This window comes from Caretta caretta, chromosome 2, assembly GCF_965140235.1.
Source record: "Caretta caretta isolate rCarCar2 chromosome 2, rCarCar1.hap1, whole genome shotgun sequence".
In the NCBI taxonomy this organism is placed as follows: domain Eukaryota; kingdom Metazoa; phylum Chordata; order Testudines; family Cheloniidae; genus Caretta; species Caretta caretta.
In genome coordinates this window covers 192,654,161-192,671,864 of record NC_134207.1, presented here as the reverse complement: position 1 = coordinate 192,671,864, position 17,704 = coordinate 192,654,161, and the positions used below count along the sequence as shown (strand labels likewise).

General features: G+C 43.3%; 1 protein-coding gene across 4 annotated transcripts in view; it reads right to left on the bottom strand.

Moving 5' to 3' along the window:
* The window catches only part of CAPN7 (calpain 7), a 47,056-nt gene extending 29,658 nt beyond the window's left edge, over positions 1-17,398 (bottom strand). Inside the window, exons 1-7 of one of the 4 annotated variants that reach the window (XM_048838740.2) lie at positions 17,230-17,398; positions 12,684-12,792; positions 11,709-11,866; positions 9,629-9,696; positions 8,387-8,587; positions 6,024-6,110; positions 354-480 (exon numbers count right to left, since the gene is read on the bottom strand). In XM_048838740.2, the coding sequence (XP_048694697.1) occupies positions 354-480; positions 6,024-6,110; positions 8,387-8,587; positions 9,629-9,696; positions 11,709-11,866; positions 12,684-12,792; positions 17,230-17,331 (852 nt within the window). In that variant the 5' untranslated portion in view covers positions 17,332-17,398. Of the gene's footprint in view, positions 1-353; positions 481-6,023; positions 6,111-8,386; positions 8,588-9,628; positions 9,697-11,667; positions 11,867-12,683; positions 12,793-17,229 lie in introns of those variants that run through there. The other 3 variants (XM_048838734.2, XM_048838735.2, XM_048838738.2) reach the window with 3 other exon arrangements.
* Positions 17,399-17,704: the final 306 nt, after the last annotated feature.

Here is a 17,704-nt window from a genome sequence, read left to right as displayed (position 1 = left end):
TTGTATTGTGTTGCAACTGAAATCAACATTTTTGAGAATGTAGAAAAAACATCCAAAAATACTTATAATTTTAAATTGATATTCTATTATTGTTTAACAGTGCAATTAATGACTAATTTTTTTATCTAGTTAATTTGTTTTCCATTAAGCGCATGCATTAACTGTCATTAATTGACAGCCGTAACAAAGTCAAATGATCCACAGTGAAAACAAATGTAGGTCTTAGAAGAGGGCAAAGCAAAGTTCTCCTACTTGCTAGGTTTTAATGAGTACCCCATTACTTTAAAAGACCCCGAACTCATTCTGCAATTATCAGAATAGCTGGTGTAAATTTCATTTTAGAAACAACTTACCTGCTTTATGCTGAAACTTGACACAGTATAGATCATTGTAGGGTTATTTGTTAGGTCATCTGGCCGCACCCACTTGGAAAACATTGCCTTTTGTTTGGGTGACAATGGTAACTTGCCACATTTATCTCTGGATTTAAAAATAATAAAAAAATAATTAAAATCAACCAAAGACAGAATCACTAACAACTTTCCATGGTTTATCTCATTTTACAGCAGTCACAGACATTACTCAACGAGGTCCATTACTCAATTGGGGGGGGGGGGGGGGGGGAGAAGAGAGACAGAAAATGTGGAAATGCTAAATGTGCAGTTTTCAACAAAAAGATGAGTAGTGATTGGACATCTAACATAGTGAATGCCATTGAAAGTAGGATCTGAGGCTAAAATAGGGAAAGAACAAGTTCAAAATTACTTACACAAGTTAAAAGTTTTCAAGTCAGCAGGGCCTAATGACATATCTCTAAGGCCTTGTCTACACTACAAAGTTTTTCCGGCAAAAGCTGCCTTTTGCCGAACAAAACAGGGGAGGTGTACACACTGCAAAGCTACTTTTGGCAGCAAAACTCTTCTGTTTTGCCTACGAAATAAAACCACCTCAACGAGAGGCATAAAGCTTTTGTGGCAAAGTTAAAGCGTCAAAGTGTCAGCATAGACATTGCTGTTTGTTTTGTCGACATAACTGGTTTCCATCAGCATCCTGCAATGCCCGCCATGACTGCTCTGCTCAGTGTTTTGATCTCTGCTGCCCTGCAGGTAAGCGCCCCTCCCCTTTCAAAGCTCCCAGAAGTATCTGACAGCTGAGCATGCTACTATGCTCCAGCAACAAAGAGTTAATGTGGAATGCCCCTGCACAAAGAACACAGGGGAAGGCAGCTGGGAGTGAGGGGGACTACTGTTGTGCTGCTTTGACATTCCTCAGCACGGAGAGCTCAGAGAGCTGCTTAGGATGCTGTTCCCTGCAGCTGAGGCGGCTGTGGGAGAACTCTGAGGGAACCACAGAACCATAGGAAGGCAGGCAGAGCAGGCTGCTGCTGCCGAGGGGTGGGAGAGACTGCTGTGCTGATGAGAGCCAGGGAGCTTTTCCACAATTTCAGCCCGTGCATATTTCCAACATACCTCTGAACAACATACTAATCCATACAGACCTTCCTACCAGCGCTACAAAAAGAAGGATTCTAGGTGGACCCCTCCTGAAGGTCGAAACAACAGACTGGACTTCTACATAGAGTGCTTCCGCCGACGTGCACGGGCTGAAATTGTGGAAAAGCAACATCACTTGCCCCATAACCTCAGCCGTGCAGAACACAATGCCATCCACAGCCTCAGAAACAACTCTGACATCATAATCAAAAGGGCTGACAAAGGAGGTGCTGTTGTCATCATGAATAGGTCGGAATATGAACAAGAGGCTGCTCGGCAGCTCTCCAGCACCAGTTTCTACAAGCCATTACCCTCTGATCCCACTGAGGGTTACCAAAAGAAACCACAGCATTTGCTCAAGAAACTCCCTGAAAAAGCACAAGATCAAATCCGCACAGACACACCCCTGGAACCCCGACCTGGGTATTCTATCTGCTACCCAAGATCCATAAGCCTGGAAATCCTGGGCGCCCCATCATCTCAGGCATTGGCACCCTGACAGCAGGATTGTCTGGCTATGTAGACTCCCTCCTCAGGCCCTACACTACCAGCACTCCCAGCTATCTTCGAGACACCACTGACTTCCTGAGGAAACTACAATCCATCGGTGATCTTCCTGAAAACACCATCCTGGCCACTATGGATGTAGAAGCCCGCTACACCAACATTCCACACAAAGATTGACTACAAGACGTCAGGAACACTATCCTCGATAATGTCATGGCAAACCTGGTGGCTGAACTTTGTGACTTTGTCCTCACCCATAACTATTTCACATTTGGGGACAATGTATACCTTCAAATCAGTGGCATTGCTATGGGTACCCGCATGGCCCCACAGTATGCCAACATTTTTATGGTGGACTTAGAACAACGCTTCCTAAGCTCTCGTCCCCTAATGCCCCTACTCTACTTGCGCTATACGGATGACATCTTCATCATCTGGACCCATGGAAAAGAAGCCCTTGAGGAATTCCACCATGATTTCAACAATTTCCATCCCACCATCAACCTCAGCCTGGCCTAGTCCACACAAGAGATCCACTTCCTGGACACTACAGTACTAATAAGTGATGGTCACATAAACACCACCCTATACCGGAAACCTACTGACCGCTATTCCTACCTACATGCCTCCAGCTTTCACCCTGACCACACCACACGATCCATCGTCTACAGCCAAGCTCTGCGATACAACCGCATTTGCTCCAACCCCTCAGACAGAGACAAACACCTACAAGATCTCTATCAAGCATTCTTACAACTACAATACCCACCTGCCGAAGTGAAGAAACAGACTGACAGAGCCAGAAGAGTACCCAGAAGTCACTTACTAAGGACAGGCCCAACAAAGAAAACAACAGAACGCCACTAGCCGTCACCTTCAGCCCCCAACTAAAACCTCTCCAACGCATCATCAAGGATCTACAACCTATCCTGAAGGATGACCCATCACTCTCACAGATCTTGGGAGACAGGCCAGTCCTTGCTTACAGACAGCCCCCCAGCCTGAAGCAAATACTCACCAGCAACCACATACCACACAACAGAACCACTAACCCAGGAACCTATCCTTGCAACAAAGCCCATTGTCAACTGTGTCCACATATCTATTCAGGGGACACCATCATAGGACCTAATCACATCAGCCACACTATCAGAGGCTCGTTCACCTGCACATCTACCAATGTGATATATGCCATCATGTGCCAGCAATGCCCCTCTGCCATGTACATTGGTCAAACTGGACAGTCTCTACGTAAAAGAATAAATGGACACAAATCAGATGTCAAGAATTATAACATTCATAAACCAGTCGGAGAACACTTCAATCTCTCTGGTCACTCGATTTCTGATCTAAAAGTGACTATTCTTCAACAAAAAAACTTCGAAAACAGACTCCAAGGAGAGACTGCTGAATTGGAATTAATTTGCAAATTGGATACAATTAACTTAGGCTTGAATAGAGACTGGGAGTGGTTGAGTCATTATACAAAGTAAAACTATTTCCCCTTGTTTATTCCTCCCCCTCCCCCCACTGTTCCTCAGACATTCTTGTTAACTCCTGGAAATGTGCTGGAAATGGCCCACCTTGATTATCACTTCAAAAGGTTTTCTCTCCCCCCACCCCACTCTCTTGCTGGTAATAGCTCATCTTAAGTGATCACTCTCCTTACAATGTGTATGGTAAACATCCATTTTTGCATTGTCTGTGTGTATATAAATCTCCTCACTGTATTTTCCACTGAATGCATCCAATGAAGTGAGCTGTAGCTCACGAAAGCTTATGCTCAAATAAATTGGTTAGTCTCTAAGGTGCCACAAGTACTCCTTTTCTTTTTGCAAATACAGACTAACACGGCTGCTACTCTGAAACCTGTGAGCAAGACAGGAGAAGTAATTCTTCCATTCTACTCCAAGCTGATAAGGCCCCACCTGGAATAGTGTGTTCTGTTCTGGGCATCACATTTCAGGAAAGATGTGGATAAATTGGAGAAAATCCAGAGGAAAGCAACAAAATAACATTAAAATTCTAGAAAACATCACCTGTTAGGAAATACTGAAATAACTGGGTTTGTTTAGCCTGGAGAAGAGAAGACTGAGGTGGGACATGATAACAGTTTTCAAGTACATAAAAAGTTGTTAAAAGGCGGAGGGTGAAAAATTGTTCTCCTTCACCTGAGGACAGAAGCAGCATCAATGGGCTTAAAGTGCAGAAAGGAAGGTTTAGGTTGGAAGTTAGGAAAAACTTCCTACCTGTAAGGGTAGTTAAGCACTGGAACAAATTGCCTAGGGAGGTTCTGGAGACTCCATCGTTGGAGATTTTTAAGAAAAGGTTACTCCTGTCAGGAATGGTCTAGTTAGTATGTAGGCCTGACTTGAGTGTAGGAGTCTGGACTAGATGATCTACTGAGGTTCCTTCCAGTCCTACACTTCTATAATTCTATGACATATGTAAATACAGCTATAAAGTAGTTTAAGTTAATAGCCTTGCAAAGCTAATAATTATTTGGGACATATCATAAGTAAAACATAAAATACTAAATGTTGACGTTTCCCTCCCATATGCAACTAAATAGGAGAGGGGAATTCCAGTAGCCATCTTTAACAACAAAGATCAATTTTTTTTTTTTAAATCACACGTGTTGGATCAGCACTTGGAGAAGTTTACTCAGTGCTGGAAAGTGCTGAGCTATTCCACTCAGGGCCTGGCAGGTCTCAAGACACTGGACTGTAACTCATAATTTCCCATCTCCCCCATATTGTCATTGAACTTTACATTTATAAATCTTCCCAACAGTTTCACATAACTGAACTAAAAGCAGTGTCTGTCCCCAGTGCAGTCCCCTCTTCCAAGGAAGTCACCTGAGTCCCACGTTGCTGCTCTCCTAATATCACCTAGCTCTTATACAACCAACTTCATCAATAGATCCCAAAGTGCTTTACAAATAGGTCAGTATCACTATCCCCATTTTACAGGTGGAGAAACAGAGACAGAGAGGTGAAGTGACTTGCCCAGCTTCATCCAGAATGCTAGCTGCAGAACCAAGAACAGAAGCCAGGCCTCCCACGTCCCAGTTCAGTGTTCTATCCACTAAACCAGGGGTTCTCAACCTTTTTCTTTCTGAGGCCCCCCTCCACCCCAACATGCTATAAAATCTCCACGGCCCACCTGTGCCACAATAAGCTGTGCGTATAAAAGCCAGGGCTGGCACTGGGAGATAGGGCCACAGGCAATTGCCCTGCTTGCTATGCCACAGCCCCATGCAATGGGGCTTCGGCTTTCTGCCTTGGGCCCAAATGAGTCTAATGCTGGAACTGCTTGGTGGAACCCCTGAAACCTACTTACGGCCCCTTGGGGGCCCCGGGTCCCCTGGTTGAGAACCACTGCACTAAACCACATTTCCATTTCCACTCTGAAGAGAAACTAAAGCTGCCCTCTGAAATTATGTGGTGAAGGTGTCAGGCTTATACCCCCCCCCCACCCGCACCCCCAAAGTCCAAAGATTTCTAACAAACTGGAAGAGCAACTGAATAAGACAAGGCGAAAAAACACAGCACAGTAGGATCAGCATGCATTGAGCAACACCAGGTTCAGAGAATACAAAGGAGGGCCGGGATTTTCCATTAGCAGGTGGTTTTGGGTTTTCACTTTGAGACAATTTGTTTAATGGGGCCTGATTTTCAGAAGCTGGGAGTTCAGCACTTTCTTGAAGTCAGGCTTCATTAAGGTGTCAAGTGGGGCATCCAGAGTTTGAGGCACCCAACATCCATAGTCACTTATGAAAATCATGGCTGAGTTTTAAGCAGGAGTTGCATGCAACTCCTCAGTTTTCGCTGTTACCACTCTCTTCTACTGTCAGACTAACTTGGTGCGAATGGCACATTCCACTGGCTGGCAACAGTTAGAGGCTGAGCTACAGCTGTACTTGAACAATTTGGATTTTTGAGAAAGGAAATGCAATGAAGACAGGAAAAATTTGAGAGAAAACAAGCACAAAAATAACTGGAGTAACTGATGCTCACTTACGAAAATGGCACTGGAAAGGCAAAACGCTCCCTCAGGTCAACACTCATGAACGGGACATACTCAATACCATTTATCTTTGATGTCTTTCTGCACATCATAAAAGGAGAACATGATTGTAAGTGTCAAAGTGGGAACCATAATGTTCAAAGCTATTTGGTTTTTACCACCTTCCAGAGCACAACACCCAGGAAACAACAATGAAGGAATGACAAAACAGAAGCCAAGAAATGGTGCACTTGAGGACTGTGGCATTCTGCCTCAAATAGGCAATAACTACAAGTTCCACATTTCTAAAGCTGGAGTACTTGCTGGACTGGGCATCAATCCTGCAAAGATATGCACAAAAGCAGACCAATGGTCCTCTGTAGACGCACAATAGTCTGCTGCCTGCACATCAATCTGTAGCATTGAGATCCAAGGCCTTAAAATACATTTGTTTAAATTTACTTTCAACAATGTCTTTAAATTTCTTTTTTCACAAAGTATATATTTCGATATAGTTATAACTAACAACTGATATGGCACTTTTTAAAGAGATTAACTGATCAAAAGTGGATGAATATGAAAAAAATAGTCAAATAGTAAAGGTACAAATGATAACACTAGATGTATTTATTAGTGTATTTGTAAAGAGACAGTCAAGTGCACACAGGGCTATAGATAGGGGCTATTTTAGATCAGGAAGAATAAAGAAATATGTACAAGTCAGATGTGACCGTAACAAGTTTCAGTAACCAATGTTGAACAATAGGTAGTCAAAACAACAACGTTTTCAAAAACAAAAGAAATACAGGATTTAAAGCAATGAAAAAGTTCTCTTTGAAGCTTTAGAAAGGTTTACATTTCACAAATATCAGTTAAGATAAAAAAGCAAACTTTGTTTTTAAAACGAAACTGGTTCATACAACTGTCAAACTTTTCCTGTGCAAACATATTTATATTGTTAGGGCCTGATCAAAGCCCAACGAAGCCAATGGAAAGACTCATTGACTTCAGTGGGCTTTGGATCAGGAGTTAAGTTTTTAGGCACAGAGCTGGGCACTACTAACCTCCACTGAAATCTTACATTCCGGTATCTGTTTGAAAATAAAAGCAGAGTGCATCTGTCCAGACAGCGCTTGGAAGGATTTTTCTACAGTGCACTGCCCCACAGTTTGGACTATGGGGATGTGAATAGCAGTATGCACCAAAGTGCTGCACCGTAATTCCTCTGCGAGGACGCTACGGGTGTGAACTAAAAAGTTCCTGGTTCACATTAACGTAGTCCTCTTTGAAGAGGACTACATTAAACACAAATTAAGAACCTTTTAGTTTGCACGTGCAGCACCCACACAGGCGAGTTACAGTGCAGCACTGTAGTCACACCCCTGCAGGCCAAACTGTGGGTCACTGTAGACGTAACCTAAGATGCATTTGATGGAGTTTTCAATACTTGTAATTTCAACTCAGGATATTCTATATTAATTGTTGAACACCAAAGCATGTACAATTTATGTGTCTGATCTTACTCCCATCAAAGTTAACGCAAGAAGGAGTGAGCCTAAGTAAAGGCCCAATCCTGCAAGAGGATAAGCACCCTTAATTCCCACTGAAGTCAATTTTACTCGAGAGAACTCTGTAAATATTACAGGGATCTCTGCAGCTCACAGGGTCAGGCCCCTAGATTATACACTCATTCAGGTATGAAATGTGTGGGGTCTATGTTCTGTACTGCACTAAAGAAATAATGAATACACAGAGAAAACAGAGAAAATACTTCACCAATTAGAAGAATTGAATTCTCTATCAAATACATCTTACAAAGAATGCCGTCTGACAAGGAGCCATCTGCGTTCACTCACAAAGAGATTATTTTTTGGAACGTGTTAGCTTTCAATACAGTCGAATTTCAGTGTTATGAACTGACCAGTCAACCACACCCCTCATTTCGAACTGGAAGTATGCAATTAGGCAGCAGCAGAGACCAAAAAAAAGAAAAAAAAATGCAAGCAGTACAGTACTGTGTAAAACGTCAATTACTAAAAATATAAAGGGAAAGCAGCATTTTTCTTCTGCATAATACAGCTTTGAAACTTTACTAAGTCAATGTTCAGTTGTAAACTTTTGAAAGAACTATAACATTTTGTTTAGAGTTACGAACAACCTCCATTCCCGAGGTGTTCATAACTCTTGAAGTTCTACTGTACTGTGGTAATGAGTGCTACAGAAATGTTTCTCCCACCTCCTTAAAAAGCAACCAACAAAACCAAACCAGAAACACCCAGCCCTCCTTCCCCTCACAAAACCCAATCATGTCTCTATCTAGCACTTTGCACTAGATTTACATGAATAATAAAATTTGAGAAAATTGGACACTATCTTACCTGAGCACTTCAATCTCCTCTGCAGTGTATCTCTGACCTTGAGGTTCACTAGCTTGCACCGTTCTGATAGTCTGTGGCTTATCATTCAAGGAAAAATCTGGTCCCAAAGGAAAGAACATTCTGACTGGCTGATTCGGTTTAGCTGCCGTTTGTTTGTCTTTCTGAGACGACTTTGACGTAGATTCTTTCAGTGCCTCCGCTCTAAAACAAATATTCTATGTTTGTTTACAGCAACGAAAAATGTATGGTTTAATTATTAATTTGCTTGTTCATGCCTCCATATAATTAACATCAGATAGAGAGACAAACAAAACCACCTATTTTGCTCTTGCTAAGGAAGTCACTTCATGTAGATGTGAAATGCATACTCAGGAAGTTCCTGATGCCAGCATCTCTCTCTACTTTCTCCTGTAGTAAGAATGGCAAAAATACACCAAAAGTAATTAGCATATAAAACAATTTAGGCATAATTCATTTTCAAGTTTCTGTCGCTTTTAAAATTATGCTAGTTCGAGGATTTATGTGAAAATGTACGTATGTTTTGGAATTTAAACACAAAAATCAAAATCCATTTGGATGTTCACTATTCATGTGGATATGAAGAGATTTAATTTATCATGTTGAGATGGACAAGGGTGTTGAAATAACATCTGCCAGAACTCAACACACTACAGACCATATTTTAATTTCAATTGTTGATTTATGCGGAGTTACTCTGCATTTATACCTGTGTTACTGAGACTGGAATCCAGCCCACTAAATCTACTATATATACACACACACACACAAATATATGTACAGATTAAACTAAAGTGTTCAATTTTCCCCTGCATTAAAGCTCCACTCAGTGCAGGGGAGGGGTTGGCTCAGTGTTGGCTCGACCCCAGCATTAGTTAGAGTAGCCAAGGGGCTGCTCTAATTTACGCTGCGGGAGATCTAAGGGACCTAGTGTCAGCCGAGAACTGACATTATGAAACTCCATTCCATTCTTAGCCTGTCCTCTCCCTACCCCAGCATATCACCATACCCCAGTAGACACAGGAGCTGATTCTGTCAGCTTTATGCCAGTGGGGCGCTCTCCTCCAAAAGAAGAGCTCTCCATGGGCCGTTTCAAGCTAGAATCCATCCCCTTTGTGCTACCTGAGCAACACAAAATGAACAGAGTGGACCAGAGAATCCAGCTCAAAGTATGCACTGTAACCCAATACCAATAGTTTGCATGAGTATTTTGTAAGTACTCACCTATCCAGTGCTTGTCTAGCCAGCTGTTTGAGTTTTGACTGAAGAATTGCATCTGAAGTTTCATTAGCCTTAAGAGAAAAAATAAAATAGCAGGCATTGTAAACCACACCTGTCAATTTAATTCCAGATGTGCAAGTCATACTGCCAAATACCCACTAGTTATTTTTCCCCTGTAGATTTTAACCTCAGAAATCCTCCAAATTTGTCTTTTTGGAAATCAGTCAATACTTCCTACACAGATTAAAGAAAAAGAAAAAAGCAAACTCCACATACTAAGATAAATAAACCTGCTTCTCTCATTGTCTCAGAGTGCACCATTTGTTAGAATGCAAGGTACTGTTTTAAATTTTTCAGCATGGGAAGCACTAAATTCACATAGAATGCTGGGGGAAAATAAATCAAGTTAAAATCTACAGGGGAAAAAAAGCAACTATTAAAGATGTTACGTTAAAACACCATTGAACTTGAGTGTGTCCCTTCAAGTTTTCCAACTGACTCCCTCCCCCCACACACAAATCAGAGAAACTTATGATTAAAGAAATCAGAAGACTTTCTTCCATTTTTTAAAAACTCTTCAGCTTACAAGTTAAAGTCTCATTTCCAGTTTTTTGTGGCTGGAAGGGGCTTGGGAACAGAGCCAGTGGAGGTTGAGGGTGGGAAGTGACCATGGGAGAAGTAAGAAATGGAATATTCAGGCTGGAACAGATAACTGCTCTCTGCATACCGCCTGGGTAGAAGAACAGACTGGTCTCTCCACCTGGATATGGTAGGCAGAAAGCCCTACAGCTAAGGAACTAGATAGAACCATTGTAGCCAAGAGTGTGAACGGACGGTTTGTTTGGACTTTCTTTTACCTTGGAGGGGGAGAGGAACCTTCTTGCACTGCCTGCAGTGCCAAAAGCATAAAACTATCACCTTGCTAAAGCAACAGATTACCCAAAGTGAAGGGAAACTCAGACACCAGCTGCATCTAATGAGGGACCCAAGTGAGAAGAATGGTTAAAAAGTGATATTAATTGTATGCACAATATTTAATCTAAAGATATGTGGCAACACATGGTAACAACAGAGAGTAGGAGACAACAAAATGATATATGATGAATACCCACATAGGCAGAAAGAGCTCAGGGCCAACAAATCAAAGGGAAAAAACATTTAGTCTTTGATTAGACCCTGATCCTGCAAAACCAAACGCAAGTGCTTAACTTCATAGCTTGTACAGTCCCTTTCACTTCTGCGGTACTATTTACCTAAGTGAAGTCAGGCATATGCATAAGTATTTGCAGGATTCAGACCAAAACGTTTAAACGTTTTATGTAAATATTACCTTGAGAAATAGTAATGTTACCCTCCCAACATATCACGTCACAAAAAATGGGCAGAAGAAGATAATCAGGCTTGGTGGAGTTACATCATGATGGTGAGCTCTTCCTCTAATGAATTAGTTTTGGCTACTGGACTTAGTATGAAAAAAGCAGTACCTGTAATATTATTTAGTTACACTTAAATACTAAAAGTAATTAGGCAATTATTTATTTCTATTTTAACTGGGATTAATTTGTACAGTGTTAATGTCTTAAAAGAAGATTAGTGAAAATCTGTAGGAACACTTAAATTATGTTAAGTGTTACTTTAAAAAAAAAAAGCATTTGCCTTTAATATATTTAAAAAAAAAAGTCTCCAATGACACATTAAAGGACCTTCTTCTTGGAAGAATAATTACACTTTAAACTGTTTTAGCTTTCTACTGGCTACAGACTATAGATTCCAAAAGAATATTCCAGCAAATTTATAGGGTTTATATACATTTTAAAGAGAATTTAGGAAGAAAAAACCCCACATATCAATTTTACACTGTTGAAGAACAGTGCAGGATCAAGTGATTGTAGCCAATGTATGCAAAGTATTTTTCAATGGGATGTAGAGAATAGAAGGCAAATAAAACACCAAAAAACAAAACAAAAATCAAAATACAGGTACTACATTTTTAAGCCAGCCTCTAAAGATCAGTCACCTGTGTAAATGGAAGAATTTCTTACCAACACATAATTCCACCAAGTTAACTTGTAGCATAACATACTGTTTTCAAACAGAGTTCCACTGCTTCGGAGTACAATTCTATAGCTTCTTCTGCATTGCCTTTGTCATCTTCATCGAAAGCCTGTGTAACCAGGAAATGGGCACGCTCCAGGTCCAATTGCTGTTTTGACTTCAAAGGGTCGGTGTTCTGTGATTGAACTACATTTTTAAAAAATACAGCATTTAGCTAGCTGTGATAGTTGTTTGGGTGGAAAAATCTTTATTACAATAGGTAAGCAAGAACACAACAGTCACACAGCTTATGTCTGCTCACGGGCCAGAAACCAACACCACTTTTAAACATCCTGTCGGATTCTAAGCTAAAAAGACAATACAATAAAGGAACAACATAGGAACTAGAGACATGGTGCGTCAGGGTACTGTGATTTTGAAATAAAAATATGAATATAGTTAACTTTAATTCTATATATGCTATAATTGTTTTCTATAAAATATGGTGAGATCCTGTACTTCTGGTGGAAAAAACTCCTGTTGAGATAAATGAACTTGGTACGACTCAGTGGGGGTTGTGTGTGTTGTAGGCCCAAGCACCAATACTGCAATGAAATCACAAGTGTATCCGTGACCACGCAGCGTTCCACATAGGAGAAGGAGTCCACCTGCATAGATTTCAGTACAGAAATGGGGCCTAAATGCATGTGTTATTTGTCCTTGGCACTTTTTTTTTTTTGCACGCGCTATGGCTAAACGATTTTCTCAAATTTACCATGACAGAAGTGCTCCACTTCCTTATGTAAGAATATTTAGAAGAAAAGTCGATTCGTGTTAATATGAAATAATTGCCCCCACATAAGCTTCACTTGCGATGCATCTTAACACTCAGCTTACTCAAGTGTTGGGGGGTTCTGGATATCGGATGAAATATGGTAATTCAGTTTTATGGTTGACAGGACCATACCTCTTCCCACTCCGTGAATTTAATCTAACATATATAATTAGAAAGCTCTTCACCAACCTGCTGAATACAGAGCTTGAACTCTCTCCAAGTACTCATTTATCTTCTCTTGAATATTTTCAAAGTTTGAGCCTGCCATTCCAGCATAAATCAAGGCTTGGGCAGCTTCCTGGGGGAAAAGTTAACATGCAATAAATCTGCTTGCTGTAAGAAGAAGTCCTTTCTGCAATACTGGGTTATGAACTTGCAATGAGCGCCATGCAGGTGAGCCCTTGGGCCTGCAAAGCGCCTCAATGACTTCAAGGAGGCTCTGCCTGCACAGAACTTGTTTCAAGTCACAACTGAGGCCTCTGTTGTTTTTCCTTCCACTTAATATTTTAGCACATGGAGTGACCTGCAAAATTAAAATGAGCTTCCTGAGAGTGTATAAAACCATCTCTTAGAACTTGTCTATATTAGATCAGTGCCCTGGCTTAACTAAATAGATTTTTAAAAAATCATCAACCTAACTGTACCAGCGCAAACCTCAAATGTAGCTACACTTAAATCAGTTAAACCTTTAGCCCAAGTCACTAAAGCCCAGATCCTCAAAAGTTATGTAGGTGCCTCGCTTCCACTGAAGTCAGTCTCCCTGCATTTTTAAAAAGAGCTTGTTGCCCATTCAATATTCAATTATCTGCACTCATTATTTAATGACTCAGATCTCTTTATATAATTGTAGATTCAGAAAATGGAAAAAAAAAGACAGGTGCATAACTGAAGTTGTTTTTTTCCCTATATTTATCAATTTACTTCTGACTGGAAAACAAAGAACTTCAGTCTGAAAGAGAAGCAAATCAAATATACAAGAATCTTAAAGTAAGACATACATTAGAAAAACAAAACATCTCAATCATGACTCTACTAATTTTGCTGGCATAACACTACCAAATCTTCATGTACAATAAAATTAACAGTCCACCACTCTAGAATGCTCCTGGAGCCTCATCCTCCAGTTTTTGTATGCACATAACATGAACTTGTGTTAATGGATGTTTTGAACAAGAAAGGACTGTACAGCTCAAATCTGGATGCACAGTACTTAAGGATTTTCATATCCTACAATACCAGTCTCATTTCAAGTGTACTTACAATGCTATCAGCTAAAGAAAGCTGTACATCCATTCACCGTGTTTTTGTGAAAAAAAAAACACAGAATTTAGCAGAGTTTGTAAAGAATTTGCAAGTACTGTGCAAAGCATATAGTACAAATTTGCACTTTAAGTTAGCCATGCTTTTCATTTAGCAGCATAGCAAACACAGGCCTCAATTCTGCAAGCTGCTCCATGCAGTTGTACCAGATATGAACGGGGCTCCACATAGGCACAGCTGTCTTGGGGCCTGATCTTGCAAGTTCTCCTTGTGCAAACCTCATTATACTTATATTGTCACCAATTGTAGAGAATCTCGATATCTAACTTAAGGCCTATAGAGCTTGAATTAAGATCTACTAACATGGAATGATTACAGTAGGGCTCCAAACAATGTACAGTAACTCCTCACTTAAAGTCGTCCCGGTTAACGTTGTTTCATTGCTGATCAATTAGAGAACATGCTCGTTTAAAATTGCACAATGCTCCCTTATAACGTCGTTTGGCAGCTGCCTGCTTTCTCCACTGCTTGCAGGAAGAGCGGCCTGTTGGAGCTAACTGGTGGGGGCTTGGAACCAGGGCGGACCGGCAGCCCCCTATCAGCTCCCCGAAGTTTCCTGTGCGGCAGCCACCCAGCAGACTATCAATTGCTGGCAGTTCAGCTGTCCCTCTCCCCACTGCCTTGGAGTTCCTCCCCGGAGCCTCCTGCCTGCTGTGTGGTGGGAGGGGGAGAAGAGGGAGGGGGAAAGAAGGGGGCTAATGTCAGGGTGTCCCCCTCTCCCCTACTCACCCCATCTCCACAGAGCAGGCGGTGGGAAGGCGACACAGATGGAGTGAGCTTGCTGGCAGCAGCTGCTGTCTCAACTTGCTGATCTACTTAAAAAGGTAATGTACTCAGAGTGGGTCAGTGTACTTAAAGGGGCAATGCGGCTCTCTCTCTCACACACACACACACACACAGGGTGTCTCTCTCTGCCATGCTGTCTCCCCTCCTCAATTTGTGCTGCCTTGTAGTATGAGGCTACATTAACAACAATGTGTTAACCCTTGAGGGCTCAGCCGAGTGCTAGTTCATCATTTAGCAGTAAGGCATTCCCTGGGAAATATCCCACCCTCTTCCACCCTCTAACTTCAACACCTCAACCAAGCTTCACAATCATCATTGCTGTGTACAGTAATAAATTGTTTAAAACTTATACTGTGTGTGTGTAAATACAGTCTTTTGTCTGGTGAAAAATATTTCTCTGGAACCTAACCCCACATTTACATTAATTCTTATGGGGAAATTGGATTCACTTAACATCGTTTCACTTAAAGTCGCACTTTTCACAAACATAATTACAACATTAAGCGAGGAGTTATTGTAGTCTGCCTTAGTGGATCTGATTGAAGTACATAGACCTAATTCTCCCACAAGACAGTAGTCCCAGACAGCGAAAAACAAAAACAAAACACCACTTGGAACAAAGGTCAAAATAAATGTACAAGAAAATTAGCTAATAATAATCAAACCATCACTTCTGATTAGGCAAAAGTCTTCAAAAGATAAGACTGATAAGCACCATTACAGCACAAAGGTAGCTGTTCAAAAGATGAACATCCAGAGCTACTTTACTATAACTGTAGAAGGGTCATACTGTCAGAGTTACTACTGCTAGTCAATAAGAAATCTAGACAGAAAACAATCAGTATTGCACAGTCAGTCTTTAAAAGTTTATTTCCTACTGATAGGACAAGAGTGCACCAAATAAAACAAAAAAAATAGTGTGGATACTCTGCAGATACCATAAAGTTGATGTATTACATCTGAACTGGACTAGAACTTCCAACTCAACATAATCAAAATAATTTAGAGGAAGTGTTGTGTAGCAGCTGTGGCCAGAGACTGGAAGTCAGGATTTTATTCTGAGTGCCACGAATGTGAGGTGAGAATGTGAGGTCATGTAACCTCTCCATGCTAACCTCACACAGCTATACAGCTGGTATTAAAACAGAGACCTCAGAGTGCAGTTAGGTATGTAAAATGCTGTTCGATTAACTAACCCCCTGGGTGGGTGAGAATCCTCACTGCATGTGGGACACAGATGTGGACAATGTGTGCGGGCGGGGGGGCATCCATGCAGTAGATGGGAACACCCAGGGCAGATACATGAAATCGGGGAGGTACGGAGCTCCCGGGGAGGGGGGGCGAACCCAGCTGAGCGATGGGGGGAGGGCGGTGGTCCCGGGACAGGGGCGCGGCGAACCCGGCTGCATAAGTATAAGCCAAGAATCATTATATGGGAATACACAAGTAGTATGTAGTTTGAAATCATCCCATTAATAACCTTTTGCATTGGGGCTTCGCATTTATGTATGCATAAATGATACAGTTAAGGCTGATTGCTGCTGTGTACAGAACTTAAGAGCCCAAATTTGTTCACTTGCAGTTTTCTAGCATACTTTGTTCTTAGATCTCGGATGTTAAAGAGATAAATTTTCCCACTTCACTATTGATCAAATGCAAAAATGTCTCCAGGGGCTAGCAGTGAAATGCACCACAAAACTGGAAGAAGAACATTGTATTTCTCTTCCTTTTGCAATGAGATCACATTAAGGTTTCTGTGTGCTGGAACTCCATCCACTCCCATTTGTGCTCAAATAAATTTGTTAATCTCTAAGGTGCCACAAGTACTCCAAAGTAATGGTAAAGCCCCCCAATACACAGGGACGAAAAATGGGCAGTGATGAGATCAAAAAGGAAACCCACTGCATGCATAGCCACTCAGGTCCCTTTTCTTCGAAGATGGGCTACAGGCATTTAATACTCACTGCTCTGAGGAAGACTGTCTGACTGAAGGGAGAGGAGACAAACAACCATGGGATCTGGGATAATATATCTTCCCCCAAGCCACCACTTTACACCTTGGCCTGCACTCAAGGAGGAGAACTCCGCTTATCAAACCTCCCCCGCCCCCCATCTCCCCTTCCATGCCCGGTCAGTGTCAAACGCCCAGGCGATCTTCCAGTCCCTGCACAGTCCAGTTCTAGGACTAACCCCCTGGGTGGGCGAGGACCCTCACGGCGTGTGGGACACAGATGCGGACAATGTGTGCGGGCGGGGGGCATCCATTCAGGAGACGGGATCACCCGGGGCAGAGACATGAAATCGGGGAGGTAGGGAGCTCCCGGGAGGCCGAACCCGGCTGCAGCGGCGGGGAGGGGGGGTCCCGGGGGGGGCGAACCCGGCTGCAGCGGCGGGGAGGGGGGGATCCCGGGGGGGGGGCGAACCCGGCTGCAGCGGCGGGGAGGGGGGGGTCCCGGGGGGGGCGAACCCGGCTGCAGCGGCGGGGAGGGGGGGGGTCCCGGGGGGGGCGAACCCGGCTGCAGCGGCGGGGAGGGGGGGGGGCGAACCCGGCTGCAGCGGCGGGGAGGGGGGGGTCCCGGGGGGGGGGGGGCGAACCCGGCTGCAGCGGCGGGGGGAGGGGTCCCGGCACCTTGTAGTAAAAGGCCGCCTCCTGGTAGCGCCCGCCCTGGTCTCTCTGCACCGCCAGCTGGGCGAACTTCACCGCGTCCAGCTCTAGCGCCGCCGCGTCCATGGCCAGGCCAGACCCGACCCGACCCACGTTCGCTCCCTTCTTCCGCTTCCTCCCTGCGCCAGCTCCCGCCTCGGCCCGGCTGCTGCGCCCCCGCCCCCGCTCGCGCGAAACCTGCGCATGCGCCCACAGGTGGTTTCGGTTTCTCCGGAAGGAGCGTAACGGCTGCGCGTGCCGGGAGGAGGGAGGCCGGGCGCGCGCGCCTCTCTCCACGCCCCGCCAGAGCCGGTCTCGTGCGCGGGTTGCCGTCCACGTGCGCGGCTCGGGTGTTGCCCGCTGCTGGGGCCGCTCCCTCAGCTGCCGGCGCGGCTAGGGCGGCAAAGCCCTGGCTGCAGGTTACCGCCTGGACTGGAGCGGTCCTCGCGAAGCGGCGTCC